This window comes from Oncorhynchus masou, chromosome 31 (genome assembly GCF_036934945.1).
Source record: "Oncorhynchus masou masou isolate Uvic2021 chromosome 31, UVic_Omas_1.1, whole genome shotgun sequence".
Classification (NCBI taxonomy): domain Eukaryota; kingdom Metazoa; phylum Chordata; class Actinopteri; order Salmoniformes; family Salmonidae; genus Oncorhynchus; species Oncorhynchus masou.
The window spans coordinates 41440738-41460057 of NC_088242.1; the positions used below are offsets into that span (position 1 = coordinate 41440738).

General features: G+C 42.0%; 1 protein-coding gene across 2 annotated transcripts; it reads left to right on the plus strand.

Moving 5' to 3' along the window:
- The first annotated feature begins 538 nt into the window (after window positions 1–538).
- LOC135523947 (TBC1 domain family member 24-like) lies at window positions 539–19320 on the plus strand. 2 transcript variants are annotated; one of them, XM_064950983.1, is made up of 8 exons: window positions 539–611; window positions 4246–4395; window positions 4983–6097; window positions 7168–7326; window positions 13778–13841; window positions 14245–14340; window positions 15933–16200; window positions 16462–19320. In XM_064950983.1, the coding sequence occupies exons 3-8, from the start codon at window positions 5109–5111 to the stop codon at window positions 16623–16625; spliced, it is 1740 nt and encodes a 579-aa protein (XP_064807055.1). In that variant the 5' UTR covers window positions 539–611; window positions 4246–4395; window positions 4983–5108; the 3' UTR covers window positions 16626–19320. The 2 variants fall into 2 exon arrangements, with proteins under 2 accessions (XP_064807055.1, XP_064807056.1); XM_064950984.1 differs by having other exon boundaries at window positions 573–636.

A 19320-nucleotide genomic window follows, 5' to 3' on the forward strand; every position in this document is an offset into this window, starting at 1 on the left:
TGATGGCCTAATTGAGTTATCTGTAATAACTGTCATGTGCTAGGCTGTGGTTTTTGGGCGGGTGCTTTGAGTAGAAGGACAAAGCATGGTGTTGTTAAAGTTGCCTGGGTGGCTTCCTGTCCTTTTCCAGTGCACTTAACTACTTTGTCAGCCATCCAGGCCTGTAAACAAGGCTTGATGAATCAGATGATATTGCCTCTATTCCACCACTCCCAACTGGCTCCCTCACAGTAACTCTGGAGGTGCCTGGAACGGCAGTGGCGCATCTTGTTTTTCAAAATCATATGACATTTTTTGCACTGTAATTTTTGGAAATCAGATTTACATTTTAGGCAAATGGTTGTTTTACTATCCTTCCACATTATAATAGTGTTATTACAACAACAAAAATATATATAAAGGCTTCTCCCCACTTACAGCAGATGTCAGTGCACTTTCATATATGTAACAAAGTTTAAAGAAAAAAAGGCATACACACATTGCATTACATTCCTCACTCTACGCCAGATGGATCGTGACACTCATGCGCAGGGACCGTAACAAGAGCAGGGATACTGCGCATGTCCGAAACTGCCAAATATGAACGCTGCTCCAACATACGAACAAACCAGGTAGGAGTACTTCATATCTTGACAGGTATTTTTCATGTCTTGATGTTTCTTTAGCGGTTATTAACACAAATTAGCAGTCATCTTGCCTTTATGTACCATGATACTAGTTAGCCCGCAATGCAAGTTTAACGCCCAACAGCAACCGATTTTGATAGAGTGAGAAGTAGAATTGGTCTCAACCTCGTCAGTTAGCTAGGTGCCAGCTAACTATCTCTCTGCCTCTGAAGGAAAAGCTTTGCGTTTTGCAAAGCAAAAACTATGTATGGTCGTAGCTAATTCTTTGACGTGATATAGCTAGCTAATGTTATGTCTTGACCTGGTGAAAACACTGACAAGACAACGGACCAATGCAATGGCTAAAACCGGGAATGAAAGAAACCTGTCCCCATTGCAAAGGTGACAGCTACCATTTACCAGCTTTCACGGCGTCCGCGGGTCCTCGCTGGCGGTGAAAGCTGGCCAAATAAGCGCATTCAACTCCACTCTGATTTCAAAGTGCCTCATCGTGGAGTTGAGGTACTTGTAAATCGCTTACCCAGCCACACAGCCAGGTTGCTATGCAGAAGTGTGGTGTCTGGACCTTGTCGTGCCATTGAACTTGCCGTCAATTTCACACTCGCCTGTCACATTAAATTAACTAGCTGGCGTGATCGCATTAAGGTCATGAGTATCTTCAGTCCCTTGCTGGCTGACCCTACAAACTCCCCATACAGAAAGGTGTACTGAAATATGGCTGTTTTCATTGGTTCTGCAAGACATTGCAATGGCTATGCATGCAAATGCATTTTTACAATATAGCTGAAATGTATAGACAATTTATTTTTAGCTGGTGCTCATCTGCATCTGAGCCAATATGATCCCATATTAGCAATAGCTAGTGTTATTCAGTTCAATTTTATCCATTTCTGTCAAGGGTGGCCATTGGCCAGTGTTAATCATCTGGCATACAATATATCTTTTTCTGCTTAGAACCATAAACTTTTAAACAATGTCCACCCCCCAATTGTTCACTTAGCCTTTGTCCTGAGACATGGCTGTGTAGATGTCACGAGACTCCATCTCGGAGTCAATAGCCATGTCTCCGGTCTGGGCAAACTTAATCTATATAGCCAGTGTGGGTTGCATATTTGTAGCCAACATCAAATGGCATTGTGAAATAACTTTTTGGTTTCATACAGGCTAGCAATGCATAACAATGGAAGACAAGAATGTCCATGCCTTTTGGAGGGAGCCCAGCCATGTCCTCTCAAAAGATTGTTACAAGAACCAGTCTAGTTTGTGCTAATGGTGTTTGACTGCTGACAGCAAGACCTTCAGAGAGATTCAGATTTATTATCATTTGGTCTTGTGCTTAAAAAGATGGTATATAAAACATGGAAAGACAGAAAATACACAAAATAATTCATTCAAAGTGCTGTAGCTACACATTTTAAAGTGAAAGTGCAATATGCTGTATACTCGAGGGACCAACAGACTATTATACAGCCTAATGGCTGTTGGAGTAAAAGAGTCCCCATATCTATGGATTTGAGTGAAGGGAGTGAGTAAGTTGCTAGCTAGCATTAAACTTATCTTGTAAAAAAAAATCAATTTTAACATAATCACTAGTTAACTACACATGGTTGATGATATTACTAGTTTATCTAGCTTGTCCTGTGTTGCATATAATCAATGCAGTGCCTGTTAACTTATCATCATATCATAGCCTACCTCGCCAAATGGGTGATTTAACAAAAGCGCATTCGTGAAAAAAAGCACAATCGTTGCACCAATGTACCTAACCATAAACATCAATGCCTTTCTTAAAATCAATACACAAGTATATTTTTTTAAACCTGCATATTTAGTTAAAAGAAATTCATGTTAGCAGGCAATATTAACTAGGGAAATTGTGTCACTTCTGTTGCGTTCTGTGCAAGCAGAGTCAGGGAATATGCAGCAGTTTGGGCCGCCTGGCTCGTTGCAAACTGTGTGAAGACCATTTCTTCCTAGCAAAGACCGTAATTAATTTGCCAGAATTTTACATAATTATGACATAACATTGAAAGTTGTGCAATGTAACAGCAATATTTAGACTTAGGGTTGCCACCCGTTCGCTAAAATACGGAACGGTTCCGTATTTCACTGAAATAATAAACTGTTTTCGAAATGATAGTTTCCGGATTTGACCATATGAATGACCTACGGCTCGTATTTCTGTGTGTTTATTATGATTAGGTCGATGATTTGATATTTGATAGAGCAGTCTATCAAATATCAAAGGCTGCAGCAGGCTCATAAGTATTCATTCAAACAGGACTTTCCAGCGTTTGCCAGCAGCTCTTCGCAATGCTTGAAGCACAGCGCTGTTTATGACTTCAAGACTATCAACTCCCGAGATTAGGCTGGCAATACTATAGTGCCTATAAGAACATCCAATAGTCAAATGTATATCAAATACAAATGGTAAAGAGAGAAATAGTCCTATAATAACTACAACCTAAAACTTCTTACCTGGGAATAAAAAAAGACTCATGTTTAAAGGAACCACCAGCTTTCATATGTTCTCATGTTCTGAGCAAGGAACTTAAATATTCACTTTTTTACATGGCACATATTGCACTTTTAGTTTCTTATCTATCACTGTGTTCTTGCATTATTTGAATTTTTTTTAACATGTTTCATTATTTATTTGATACTAAATTGTTTTTATTTATGTATTATAATAAGTTAAAATAAGTGTTCATCATTCAGTATTGTTCTAATTGTCATTATTACATATATATATATATATATAATAAAAATTGGTTGATTAATCTGTATCTGCTTTTTTTGGTCCTCCAATAATCGGTATCAGCGTTGAAAAGATTTATAGAACATCTTTAAGATATGGCGGTCAACATTCAAATGGTTCAGTTTGCGTAAAAATTCTGTTGCAATTTCTTTATTTTTCCAAAGGCACGGTCATTGAATTTCTTCAATAAGTCTGGAATTATCCCACTGTTCAGTGTCAGCTGGAACAGCTTGCCTGAAGTGCTTTGCTGCTGACGCTGTCCGGACCATATGATTTTCGTGGGTTGACACCACTGGACGAATTTTTCCGTTTCTCTCTCAAAACCTTGAAGAGAGGCTTGGTCTGGGTGGAGGAAACCCACAACAGTGGTGTCATCTACATATAAAAAAGTGTGGCTTGCGTCAGAGGCTTGACAATAATGTTTGTGTACAATATCAGTGACACAACTTTGAGGGGCTCCCGTATTCACCGTTCTAGATGTAGAGATGGCGGAGTTAAAACTTCACTTGTTGAGTACGGTTCACAAAGGAACCTATTAATCCACTTGATCAGTAGAGAGTTGACACCCAAATTCACCAGCTTATCACCAGTAGGTGGGGTTGAATGGTGTTAAACGTGCTACTGAAGTCAATGAATACAATTTTCACGAGGCTATTTGCCTTTTCTATATGTTTGTAGATATTGTTCAGCATGACCAGTAACTTTTCATCAACACTCCTGGGGGCATGGTAGGTGAATTGGCTTGAGTCTAATTGGGATGAGAGACCAGAAAGAATTTAGTGTTTGAATCCTTTTTTCTAAACATAGGTACAGATTACAGGCCGTAAATCATTTATTTTCTTTTGGCCTGTTTTTTTTTAGGTATTGGGACAATCAGCGACTTCTTCCATAAGTCTGGAATTATCCCAGTGTTCAGTGATAGCTGGAACAGCTTCTGGGACGGTAATGTGAGCTTGTCTGCGCATGCCTGAAGTGCCTTGCTGCTGACGCCGTCTGGACCTTAAGGTTTTTGTGAGTTGACACGTTGAACGTATTGCTTGATGCCATTCACAGAGATCTGTATACCAACAGCTGGTATGTTGTCTATACTGTCCAAGGCCACTTTCTGCAGTGATGTAAAATCACACATCAAACCTACAATAGAAACTGTTCAAATAATTTGCAAAAGCAAGGCAATTTTGAAGGTCATACAATGTCTCTGGTTTGAAGCCTGTGATGGTTTGTAGCCCTTGCCAGGCTTTGCCTTGTTAAACAGGTTTTCTAACTTGTTTCTGTATGCTGCCTTGCACTCCTTCATTTTGCTTTTGAGTTGCCCCTTTCCCCTTTTACTGCCACCGGATTTTAAACACTCCTTTGTGCATATAACCATTGACAACCAAACATATAAGCTGTCTGACTCATGGTCTTAGGCAGTGGATAGAGTTACTGAGAGCCAGTCATGTCAGAGGGGAGAGACATGGGCACACTCAAGGGAGCAGTTAGCCTAGTTCTGCACTTGGTCGTTGCAGGTGCTTTAGCAGTGAGATAAATGTCAAGCAAAACAATATGTTATTTTTACAGAAACTCATTCTTTCCTCCTCTCTACCCCTCACATACAGTGAACATCATGGGCGGTTGAGAAACACACCCTTGACATATATTTAGTAAGGAGCACAGAAGGCTAGTTAGACTAGGCTATATTCCAGACCAGACCCCTCAGCCGCAGTCCAGAAGCTAATGCAGCCATGGCTGAGGAGGACTATGGTTGCTTTGTGGACTGGACCCAAATGGGGGACATGGCCAAGAGCAGTGGCACCTCCAAATTGGACGTTAAGGACCACGTGGAGCTCAAAAAGCTGGCCAGGCAGGGTTACTGGTCCAAGAACCACAAGCTCCGTGCCCAGGTCTACCAGCAACTCATTAAGGCAATCCCCTGTCGAACCGTGACACCCGACGCCGAGGTCTACCGCGACCTCATGGGCGACGACATAGGTAAAAAAGCCTTGTCCTCCATCCCACTGCCAGACTTTGTGGACGGCAGCGCTGTGCCGCACTACTGCCTCATAGCAGAAGCAGTGACCGCCGTCCACCGGGTCATATCCTGTCTGGAGGGACAGTTCCCGGACATCTCGCACTGCCCAGCGCTGCCCGCGATGACAGCCCTCCTGCTGCACTTCTGTGCCAACGAGGCGCAGTGCTTTGAGCACGTCAGCCGTCTGCTGGCCTGCAATGAGCCGGGCCAACGCTTTGTAGACCAGACCTTCCTGGCCTATGAGTCCAGCTTCATGACCTTTGGCGACCTGGCCAACAAGTACTGCCCGGCAGCTCACAAGCTCATAGTGGCTACAGCGCAGGACGTGGTGACGGTGTACTCGGACTGGCAGCGCTGGGTGCTAGGTGACCTGCCCTTCTGCCACGTGGCAAGGGTCCTAGACGTCTTCCTGGTGGAAGGATACAAGGTGTTGTACCGCGTTGCCCTGGCCCTGCTCAAGTTCTACCGCAAGCAGAAGGCCGGGGATGGAACACAGCAATCAGAGGGCCAAAAACAGGACTCTGTGGGGGTCAAGGCAGAGATCCAGGCTTTCGTCAAGGCCATCGGCTCCTACATCACCCCGGACAAACTGCTGGAGAAGGCCTTCTCTATCCGCTTGTTCAGTCGCAAAGAGATCACTCTCCTGCAGCTCACCAACGAGAAATCGCTGCAGCAGAAGGGCATCACTGTCAAACAGAAGAGGTGAGTGAGCAGGGCTAGTGACAGCATCAGTTCTATTGGGTCTAATTTACATATTAAAAAAATAATAGTTTACAACTCAAATCAATGGAAGTCAGACGCAATGGATGCTAGTGCTTCTGCTAATGCCATGGTAGCGCCTTAGCTAATGGCAGCGTAAATAAACATTAGACATGATTCTAAGGGCAACAAGCCATAAACCAAATCAGGATGAGAGGCATGCACTTGCAAAACTGTGCATGACCTCATTAGCCACCAGTGAGAGGTGGCCATTGTTCCTGGCTATATAAAGCTGATACGACCTGCTGCTAAAAGCATTTGGATTGTCTAATTGATTCTCTGTTGTGGCTCTGGCTTGCTTTTTGTCATTGATTCATTTCTCACCTTTCTATTCATAGTTTCTGTGCACCTTTTGTTCTCTTTTTTTCCTTTGCTGTTCATTTTTTTGCCTTCCACCGTCTTCTTCTCCTTTACTCTTGTGTACATGTGTCGTCTACTGCTCATGCTCCTCCATTCTCCCATGAACTTGGCTCTGTTAGCCTGAGGTAGGTGTCTCCTCCCTCTCTCTCTTTCCACTCTCTCTCATTACCTATTAACACTTGAGCTGACCTCCCTCATTAGTGATAAATTGTATTAGGAACCTTGGCCATATTCTCTGTAATGTATGCTAATCTAAGTGACCAGGAAACAAGATTTGGACATAATACACTGTACCATAGTCAAACCTGAACTCTGCAGGCTTTTGCTTCTCCTCAACACTCAATTGAGTAGGCCTAATTCAAGTCCCAGACTGATTAGCTGGTCCAATCACCTTGTTTGAGAGGTTTGAATTAGGTGCTGTTGGATAATTTCCAGCTCACGCTGTGTCCCTTTTTAGGACAAGAGTTGTACATTTCCAACAACAACAACCATGATGTGCCCAGAAAAGCCTGGAAAATACCATATTAACCTTCCATTACCACAACGTCATGGCCCTACATACTGTTCAAACACTTCTTTGACTCTCCAATCAGGAGTTTATGTGTAACTAACAAAGTAGTCTTCTCCTTCCTGTCCGGTTACCATGGAGATAGGCGGACCGTGCAGCTGGCTCTGAACCCGGACACCTTCTCCTCGGAGGTAGTCAGCGCCAAGGAGATGAAGGACATCTGGTCGTGGATCCCCGAGCGCTTCGCCCTGTGCGAACCGCAGCTCCTCTTCACCACCTCAACCCATGGCTGCAGCCTCAACAGGTACTTTCTGCCCACTTTACCAGTCTCATTGTAGCCACTTTATCCTGCAGCTATCCACTAGACCAAGGGTGTCAAGTAACGATCCAATGTGGCCCACAGGTGTTTTCCTAGGGGGGAAAAGGTATCAATCTACTTTGAAATGACTAAAACCAAATGAAAACTGTAGAAATAATAGACCTACATTTCTATACAGACTATTCAGCTTGCACGGAAACAAAAGCTAACCTGACAAAAATGGACCGTGGTAGTACAATGGGGAAAATGTGAGTACTATCATGTTTTTTTTGTCACTACCATGGCAGAAAATACCATGGTACGGGTGCAAATACCAAGGTAATTTGTCTGCCATGGTAGTAACAACAAAAATATATATATTCATTGTACTACCATGGTACAAAAATGCACCATGGTAGTACAGTGAAAAAACGACTATGGTTTTCCACTAGTAGCATATAGTGAAACGGGAAAGCATGGTAGTTGTTAATGATGGTTTGTGTCACACAATTCTTTGGGTAAAGTGTCCAAAAACATAGTCATGTATGGTACTCACATAATGTAATATTGACTACTCGCTCTGCAATAGCAAAGCGTAGGTCTAGGGAACCCTCTTAACCCTTTGATGAGAACGATCACATATTTGTGATCATTGTTGAGTGGACCCTGCAGCGTATGATCTGAAATACAGTGGGGCAAAAAAGTATTTTGTCAGCCACCAATTGTGCAAGTTCTCCCACTTAAAAAGATGAGAGGCCTGTAATTTTCATCATAGGTACACTTCAACTGTGACAGACAAAATGAGAAGAAAAAAAATCCAGAAAATCACATTGTAGGATTTTCTTATGAATTTATTTGCAAATTATGATGGAAAATAAGTATTTGGTCAATAACAATAAGGTCATTCTTGGGGAATGATGCTTTTTAGTTAGCTTTGTAACAGTATCAAAAATACATTTTGGATTGTTCTTATTCTCCTCAATTAAGTTGGAAAAATAGGATGATCGACCAGCAGTGAGGGCTCTTCGATACTGCACGGCACTGTCTTTCCAAGCTAGTCGGAAGACTTTCAGTTTGTTGTAGCGCAGTTTCGTTCCAATTTTCTGGTAGCTTGCTTCAGGGCTCGGGTATTTTCTGTATATCAGGGAGCTAGTTTCTTATGGCAAATGTTTTTTTGTTTTTAGGGGTGCGACTGCATCGAGGGTATTACGCAAGGTTAGGTGGTTAACCGATTGTTGTACTCTGACGTCCTTGGGTAGGTGGAGGTAGTCTGGAAGAGCATCTAGCAATCTTTGGCTTGTCCGAGAATTTATAGCACAAATTTTGATGATCCGTGGTTGGGGTTTGAGCAGATTATTTGTTGCGATTGCAAACATAATAAAATGGTGGTCGAATAGTCCAGGATTATGAGGAAAAACATCCACAATATTTATTCCACGGGACAAAACTAGGTCCAGAGTATGACTGTGGCAGTGAGTAGGTCCGGAGACATGTTGGACAAAACCCACTGAGTCGATGATGGCTCGGAGTGGGTCTGTGGACTTTTCCATGTGAATATTAAAGTCACCAAAAATCGGAATATTATCTGCCATGACTACAAGGTCCGATAGGAATTCAGGGAACTCAGTGATGAATGCTGTATATGGCCCAGGAGACCTGTAAACAGTAGCTATAAAAAGTGAGTAGGCTGCATAGACTTCATGACTAGAAACTCAAAAGATGAAAACACAGTCATTTTTCTTGTTTGTAAATTCAAATTTGGTATTGTAAATGTTAGCAACACGTCCGCCTTTGCGGGATGCGCAGGGGATATGGTCACTAGTGTAACCAGGAAGAGAGGCCTCATTGAACACAGTGAATTCATCAGGCTTAAGCCATGTTTCAGTCAGGCCAATCACATCAAGATTATGATCAGTGATTAGTACATTAACTATAACTGCCTTGGAAGTGAGGGATCTAACATTAAGTAGCCCTATTTTGAGATGTGAGGTATCACGATCTCTTTCAATAATGGCAGGAATGGAGGAGGACTTTATCCTAGTGAGATTGCTAAGGCGAACACCGCCATGTTTAGTTTTGCCCAACCTAGGTCGAGGCACAGACAAGGTTTCAATGGGGATGGCTGAGCTGACTACACTGACTGTGCTAAGCAGGCAGGCTGGCCTGCACCCTATCTCATTGTGGATCTAGAGGAGTTATAGCCCTGTCTTTGTTCATAGATAAGATGAGAGCACCCCTCCAGCTAGGATGGAGTCCATCACTCCTCAGTAGGCTTGGTCCTGGCCGGCTTAGCCGTGATGACCTGCTCTTCACTCGGGCATCCACCCGGCAGTTTAATGAACAGGATGATGACACGCCCAACATGGCGAGGGAAGTGCCGACCAATGTTGTGGACCCATTCAGCGTCAACGCTATGGATGGGTCTGAGAAGTCATTCCAAGGCTCTGATCACATTGACTCAGAAGAAAGCTGTGCCTCACTACTCACTGTCTTGCGTGCGGCCTTAGCTAGGCTAGAGCTTGATCACCATTAAGCCACAGACTCTGCTGTTAACCTGTTCTTTAAGGTTTTATATGAACCGCAAAGTTCACGCCCTCCCACGCTATCATGTCAACGGAGTGACTGTTGTTAGTAGTTATAGTAGTTACATTTATAACTTCTGTTAAAATGTTTCCTTTTGTTTTACACTGTGTGAACGTTCGTTGGAGCCCTCTGTCACCATGACTACAACACGCTAGCTTGACTGGAGCTAATGTTAGCCGACATTAGTTTAATTTATAAAAGGCAGTTCTCATAAGCTATCAAAACGTAGTCAAAATATAACTATAATATCATTACACTCCACTTAACTTGGTGTTTCATATCCTATGCTTTATAACTCACTCACTGTGAAAATAAGGTTTCAAATAATTTGTTTATCTGATGCTTCTCTCTTCAGTTTTCAATTGTCTCTCATTTAACTGACTCACTGACAAGGCAGGCAAGCGCGAAAGCCACAGAGTGAGAGTGCGTGAAGCAACCACGAGAGTGAGCAGCTCCCTCTGCGGGCCGAAACATGCATAACACCCCTTGACGATAAATAAATGATTACAAAAGGCCAAAGATTAGGCTGCCGTATATCTCATAGGGAACCCAAACATCAGTAAGAAACTGTACTATTAATACAGAAAGTTTTACCCCTTTTTGACAGCAAATATTTCCTTTTTTCTTTGATTTTAGACAAACTAGGACCAACAATATTAGACGAATGCCTCTTTATCAGAAAGAGTATATAACTGGTATATAAATGCAGCAATATAATAAATCGATAGCTGATTTAATGAGCCATTCGCAGTTTCATTCTCCTGGCCGTGTGTACTTAGACTTGCACGGCTTAATCTTTGAGACAAGCATATGCTACTGGCAGGATCAACCACCTTTTGACCTTTTGGGGGGGGGGTATTTATTTAATGCAATATACTTCCATTATACCCATGGTAACACAATTAATAAAGATGGTACCATATGATAATTATTTGTATTATTTATCATAATTGTGTGTTACCATGGTAGAATGTACACTGAGTATACAAAACATTAGGAACACCAGCTCTCTCCATGACAGACTGACCAGGTGAAATCTGTGATCCCTTATTTATGTCGCTTGATAAATGCACTTCAGTGTAGATGAAGGGGAGGAGACAGGTTAACCTGTTGATGCTCTGGGGGCGCTATTTCATTTTTGGATGAAAAACGTTCCCGTTTTAAACAAGATATTTTGTCACAAAAAGATGCTCGACTATGCATATAATTGATAGCTTTCGAAAGAAAACACTCTGACGTGTCCAGAACTACCAAGATATTTTCTGTGCGTGCCCTAGAACGTGAGCTTCAGGCAAAACCAAGATGAGACGGCATCCAGGAAATGAGCAGGATTTTTGAGGCTCCATTGTCTCCTTATATGGCTGTGAATGCGAGAGGAATGAGCCTGCGCTTTCTGTCGTTTCCCCAAGGTGTCTACAGCATTGTGACGTATTTGTAGGCAGATCATTGGAAGATTGACCATAAGAGACCAGCTGCCAGTATTTTTCCATGGGATACAGAGAGGAAAGCAAGCTTCCACGAACTGCATATCAATGAAGAGATATGTGAAAAAACACCTTGAGGATTGATTCCAAACAACGTTTGCCATGTTTCGGTCGATATTATGTAGTTAATTCGGAAAAAGTTTTACGTTGTAGGTGACTGAATTTTCGGTTCGTTTCGGTAGCCAGACGCAATGTAGAAAACGGAACGATTTCTCCTACACACAGACGCTTTCAGGAAAAACTGCGCATTTGGTATGTAACTGAGAGTCTCATTGAAAACATCAGAAGCTCTTCAAAGGTAAATGATTTTATTTATTTGGTTATCTGGTTTTTGTGAAAATGTTGCGTGCTAAATGCTACTCAAAATGCTATGCTAGCTTTGCATACTCTTACACAAATTAGTCAATTTCTATGGTTCAAAAGCATATTTTGAAAATCTGAGATGACAGTGTTGTTAAGAAAAGGCTAAGCTTGAGAGCAGACGCATTATTTTCATTTTATTTGCGATTTTCAGAAATCGTTAACGTTGCGTTATGCTAATGAGCCTGAGGCTTTAGTCACGATCCCGGATCCGGGATGGGGAGTTCCAAGAGGTTAAATAAGGATTTTTAAGCCTTGAGACAGTTGAGACATGGATTGTGTATGTGTGCCATTCAGAGGGTGAATGGGCAAGATATGATTTAAGAGCCTTTGAACATGGTATGGTAGTTGGTGCCAGACGTATCGCTTTGTGTCAAGTACTGCAACGCTGCTGGGTTTTTCATGATCAACAGTTTCCTGTGTGTATCACGAATGGTCCACCAACCAAAGGACATCCATCCACTGTGGGAAGCATTGGAGTCAACATGGGCCAGCATCCCTGTGGAACGCTTTTAACACCTTGTAGAGTCCATGCCCCGACAAATTTAGGCTACTCTGAGGGCAAAGGGGGATTGGGGGTGTTCTTAATGTTATGTACACTCAGTGTATAATGCAGGTTAAAAACCAAGGTATTTCCATGTATCCGATCTATACCGTGGTATAAATGGTGCAATTCCATGGTAATATTTTGGTACAACTGCAGTACCCTGGTAGTACCATCATACTTCAAGGCTAAAGATCCTGAGTGGCGCAGTGGTCTAATGCACTGCATCTCAGTGCTAGAGGAGTCACTACAAACACCCTGGTTCGAATCCAGGTTGTATCACAACCGGTCGTGAGGTACATTTTCATGATTATAGCAACATTTTCATATCACCTATAGGCTATATCACCGCAGATATGCAATATTATCGTCGCTATGCTGTAATGTCGCCAAGCCCGACCCATTGGTTCACTTCCTACTTTACCCAGTTTACCATACTTATCTTACTCTGTACCTTTCCCCACAGTCTCGGCTACCTTACCATAAAGGGGCAATCTGCAATTGGTAGGCTACATCCATTTTGGGACTTTATAGTGATAGTTCACCCAAATGACAAATTGGTTTCCTTACCCAGTAAGCACTCTATGGACAAGGTATGACAGCAATCCATGCATTGGTTTAATTTTCCTGCCATTGTTAAATATATTTGAACTTACTCTGCAGATTATCTGTGGTGTTGGTGCTTCAGCTGGTTGAAAGTTTAGACAAAATATCCACAGTATTATTAAACAGACGGAGGTACATGGTCTCGATGCATGTATACTAACTGGTGCTCACATGGTTTTGTGCCAGTTGATAGAAATGTTATCTTCAGTGCTGGCGCTTTGGGTAAACAAGATTTCCCTGTGGATAGTTTCACTCAAATTAGGAGCAGCTGAAGGACCAACCGCACAGACAACCAGTAAAGTTGAATTGTAATTTGAATGTCTTGTAAGGAAAATGTCCATGATTTTGCAGTGCTTTTTTGTTTTCAGATTGTTTAGCAAGAATTGGTATCAAAGTCTGATTTATTAGGCAAGGTTCAGTTATGAATCAGCAATGGCCTTATCCTTGTCGTTGTATAGTCGGTCAGAGCTATCCAAAGTACATCACTAGTTGCTATAAAGACTAGCTAGTGAAAAATGCTGATCTTTCAGACTCAGATTGACACATTTGGTTTTTCAATAGGGAATGGTTTAACTTTCTGAGTAATGCTACATAGAAATAATTAACCAAAGAGTCACTGCAGGATGATTATAAAACAAATCTGAATATTCATTTCAATCTGACTTTAAAACACTTATGGAATGTATCATGCTGTAGGCTAAATGTAATTTTGTTGCATTTTCAGTTGAAAAGGTCCCCCTTTCTTTTTTCTTTCTCATCTTTAAGATACAACATGATTGATAACGGGTAGCTTGTGTGTTTTTCATATAGATACTTGCAGGCATGCATGGCCAGACTGTAAGTGATGTGTAATCGTGGTTGTCCATTCCTTTTGTCCCAGGTTCTACGCTCATGTCGAAGGCTATGAGCCCACTCTGCTACTCATCCGGACCTGTGAATCTGATGTAGGGACCTTACACACACTTACGACTTGTGTGTGCCCCTACCCCCTCATGTAGCAACATAATGACATCCACAGCAATAGACAAGTAACTATCGAGCTCACAGGATTATGGCATGGAGGATCAAGTGTTTTAAATCTACAGTTGAGTCAGTTTTTCAATCATATTGATATGGTAAAGACTGATAATTGAATGATACATGTACAGTATGCATTATCTACTTCTAATAATAACCATTTTGTGACTGAATAAAACACGTTTTTGGGTGCAACCCTGTCTCAAATTGTCCTATCCCTATTTTCCTATTCTCCTATGCCTTCTAACATTCCTTTTATTTTCTATCCCACTTCTCCCATTGATGCTACTGTAATACACCCTGTCACCATACCCTGCATTGTCTATCCAGGTATGTGGAGCCTTCCTCTCTACAGATTGGGAGGAGCGCAAGCGAGGCGGGAACAAACTCAGCTTCTTTGGGACCGGAGAATGTTTCATCTTCAGGGTGAGTTGTCTATTTCCCTATTCGCTTTCATTTTCTCATCCAATTAGGCTATGTGAACCCACCATTCTTTTCTTTTATGTATTATTTTTGAAGTGTAGCATGTTTTGGGAATTATTTTGGGTGCGTCCCATATATACTGAACAAAAAATATAAACGCAACAATTTCATTGATTTTACTGAGTTACAGTTCATATGAAGAAATCAATTCATTAGGCCCTAATCTATGGATTTCATATGACTGAGAATACAGATATGCATCTGTTGGTCACAGATAACTTAAAGAAAATGGACCTGACAATGGGCCTCGGGATCACTTATGGTGTTTTTGTGCATTCAAATTGCAATCGATAAAATACAATTGTGTTCATTGTCAGTAACTTATGTCTGCCCATACCATAACCCCACCGCCACCATGGGGCACTCTGCTAACAAAGTTTACATCAGAAAACTGCTAGCCCAGACGACGGCGGTTGTGAGGCCAGTTGGATGTACAGCCAAATTCTTTTAAAACAACATTGGAGGCGGAAATTAACATTACATTCTCTGGCAACAGCTCTGGTGGACATTCCTGCAGTCAACATGCCAATTGCATGCTCCTTCAAAACTTGAGACATATGTGGCGCAACTGCACATTTTAGAGTGGCCTCTTTATGGTCCCCAGCACAGGGTGCACCTGTGTAATGATCATGCTGTTTAATCAGCTTCTTGATATGCCACACCTGTCAGGTGGATGGATTATATTGGGAAAGGAGAAATGCTCACTAAACAGGGATGTAAACAAATTTGTGCACAATATTTGAGAGAGAGAAGCATTTTGTGCGTATGAAACATGAAACTTCACATGTTATGTTTTATATTTTTGTTCAGTGTAATTTATCCTCAGAATTGTCAAAGAAGTGACTAAGAGTGGGAACCAGGGGGCAAGACTTACAAATAGTTTTGTAAGCCCGTCACAATAATTAGTCTCCTTATCCTCCTCCTCCTTATCACAAGTCAGGCCTCCACCCACTGAACAGAAAAGCATATCAGATCCAAAATGAGTGATATAACAAAATGTTATGTAAACTTTAGAGAGGTTTTGCTGAGTGTACCTGAGCTAGAAATAGCTTCAATTCCAAGTCCTAGCGTGAATTATTAAACTATTGTGGTGTGGATGATGCGCAGCTGTGTGCCCTGTTGGTCTGCCTGTGGCCACACACACACACACACACACACACACACTCAACGGAAAGTCCTGGAACTGGAGCCTAACAGTACAATGCCACCTGATAAGGCCCTCACCTGACACCACATACAATAAGATAAGGATCGAGTTCTATCAGACATGCATGGAGAGAGAGGCTGGGGAGGGATCAAGGGAATGAAAAAGCACCAATTCTGACCGAGTATTCAGTGTCCAGCTTGTGTCTGAAAGATTCAAGGTAACCCCTCCAGTATGAAGATCATAGAGATGTAATGAATATGGCCAACAGTCACTCCACCCATCACACAACATTGACTTGAAAGAGTATTCCTGTTCAAGTAATTATATTTTAATGATGAACATCAACCCACAAACGTGAGCATCCCTCCCGTTTTTGTTGTCGGTGTAGCTGAAGCCGGAGTTGGAGAGGTATGAGTGGGTGGTGATCCGTCACCCGGAGCTAGCCTCCACCATCAAGGGTCAGAGCAGTGAGGTCCCTGCCGAGGACGAGGCTCCCCCCGACAAGCAGAACTCGGACGGCAACCGCCTTCCCGTGGAGAGGCCAACCGCTGACCCATCTGATCGCCTGTCGCCCTTCCTCTCAGCCCGACACTTCCATCTCAACTCCAGGAACACCTCCATGTTCATGGCGGGAAACTTTGACTCCATCATAGTGGGTGAGTGGAGTCCTTCTTGTTCTTAATCGATCAAACTAGCCAGAGTGATTAAGATGTTCTCAGGTCTATATCAGTCATTGATAAGGACAGTGCCACAATTAAACTAACTGAAAATCCTTGTGGCCCTTGCCTGTGCCTCTCGTTGCCCTCTCTTCTTCTCACCCAGCGTCTCTCTTCCTTAATTGATAAATCCGATTGTTCAGTTCACTTACCGAGATAAGATCATTTTCCTGTCTTAACTGCTGTTCTGTCTCCTGCCAGGGGGAGGCGAGGGCAACGCGCTGTACATCGACAGTGAGCTAAACCACGGACGCACAGCCCGCTGCACCACCTTTGACAACCCACCGCTCTGCTCCACCGAGAGCTTCCAGGTGGCCCTGCTGGAGGTGTGGGGCTTCAAGGACACCATGGCCTCAGATAGATAGACACTCACAGTTCGAGATACACACATCCCACCAAGGGCCTGATGAAGCTACCTGCAGTATCAGAACAAACCACTTTCCGTCCAGCAAATTCATTTATCCATTGAACTCTACATAAATGTGAAATATATGTATTTATTCATGTAAAACAAGTATCATATTCTGAAAGTGTTTTTATTTGTGATTCTTTTTTTACAGATGTTTTATTACATTGTATTACTATTTTTGTTGACTCTCATTGAGGGGTTTGATGGCGAAAAGCAGCTCTGTTGTCTGGAATGATCAAATGCCATCATTTTACACACTCAAGTAACGTCATTTCTGTGTTCACTTTATATCCACTCCTTAATTTGTGCAATATGGTTATGCACCAAACCAACTGCCAAAATGGTGGTAAGCAGGCCTATAAGGCCTGTATTCACTATATCGACAGGCAGTCTACCCAGCTGTCAGAACTGCTGAAGTATGGCTGTTGTGCGGCCATATTCTCAACAGATGTCTTAGCTCTGAGCACAGCAGTACATTAGAGAGGCCCCTTTGTAAAGTATGTGAACATTGTTCTTTGACTGTGTTTTATTGATCGTGTGAAAGGGTTATCAGGTGAGATGAAGACCATATCCACGTCCCTCATCATTTAGGAGCACAATCTGTGGTAAAGCTATCTGTTTAAGTAATGCAGTATTCATCTGTCTTTCTATTTCTCTATCCGTCCCACAAACAATATCATCCAAAAAATTGCAGAATATGTACGTTCTTGTGCAGACTCAACTGTATATCATTGAATATCTGTGTTGTATTGAAGAAAGTCCTCCAGTGAAGTATTGATTGAAAAATTACAGCTACTCATACAGTTGGAAGTCTGAAGTTTACATACACCTTAGCCAAATACATTTAAACTCAACTTCACAATTCCTGACATTTCATCTGGGTAAAAATTCCCGGTCTTAGGTCAGTTAGGATCAACACTTTATTTTAAGAATGTGAAATGTCAGAATAATAGTAGAGAATTATTTATTTCAGCTTTTATTTTTTTCATCATATTCCCAGTTGGTCAGAAGTTTACATACACTCAATTAGTATTTGGTAGCATTGCCTTTCAATTGTTTAACTTGGGTCAAACGTTTTCGGGTAGCCTTCCACAAGCTAATCACAATAAGTTTTTTTAAATTTTGCCCATTCCTCCTGACAAAGCTGGTGTAACTGAGTCAGGTTTCTAGGCCTCCTTGCTCGCACACAATTTTTCAGTTCTGCCCACACATTTTCTATAGGATTGAGGTCAGGGCTTTGTGATGGCCACTCCAATACCTTGACTTTGTTGTCCTTAAGCCATTTTGCCACCACTTTAGAAGTATGCTTGGGGTCATTGTCCATTTGGAAGACCCAATTTCAACCAGGCTTTAACTTCCTGACTGACGTCTTGAGATGTTGCTTCAATATATCCACATAATTGTCCCTCCTCATGATGACATCTATTTTGTGAAGTGCACCAGTCCCTCCTGCAGCAAAGCACCCCCACAACATGATGCTGCCACCCCCGTGCTTCACTGTTGGGATGGTGTTCTTCGGCTTGCAAGCCTCCCCCTTCCCCCCCCCTTTTTTCCTCCAAACATAACGATGGTAATTATGGCCAAACAGTTATTTTTGTTTCATCAGACCAGAGGACATTAATCCATGTGCAGTTGCAAACATAGTCTGGCTTTTTATGGCAGTTTTGGAGCAGTGGCTTCTGCTGAGCGAACTTTCAGTTTATGTCGATATGGGACTCGTTTTACTGTGGATATAGATACTTTTGTACCTGTTTCCTCCAGCATCTTCACAAGATCCTTTGCTGTTGTTCTGGGATTGATTTACACTTTTCACACCAAAGTACGTTCATCTCTAGGAGACAGAACTCGTCTCCTTCTTGAGCGGTATGACGGCTGTGTGGTCCCATGGTGTTTATACTTGCTTACTATAGTTTGTACAGATGAACGTGGTACCTTCAGGCGTTTGGAAATTGCTCCCAATGATGAACCAGACTTGTGGAGGTCTACCATTTTTCTGAGGTCTTGGCTGATTTCTTTCATTCTTTCAAAGAGGCATTGAGTTTGCATTGACTCAAATAATGTCATGGCTTTAGAAGCTTCTGATAGGCTAATTGACATCATTTTTGGAATTTTACAAGCTGTTTAAAGGCACAGTCAACTTAGTGTATGTAAACTTCTGGCCCACTGGAATTGTGATACAGTGAATTATAAGTGAAAAAATCTAAACAATTGTTGGAAAAATTACTCATCATGCACAAAGTAGATGTCCTAACCGACTTGCCAAAACTATAGTTTGTTAACAAGAAATGTGTGGAGTGGTTGTAAAACGAGTTTTAATGACTCCAACCTAAGTGTATGTAATCGTCCAACTTCAACTGTCCATGTGAAAGTAATACACTTTTTAAACAAGTGACATTTGTCTCTGTCATGTTTTATTGTTCAACCATTTCAGTTTTTTTTACTAGCTTTGCTTACATATGTGCCCCTACCAACCCTACTGTTCTTACTCTGACTATGAGGTGAAAGGAGGGGAGTAGTTTCTTGAACCCTGTCACATAAATAAACTTGTCAGATGCCTTTCGCAATCAATTGACCCAGAATCTAACTTTTAGCCCGTCTTACTATTATCATACCATATCTAGGACACTTGCCTAGTTGGCTTGGTAAGCATA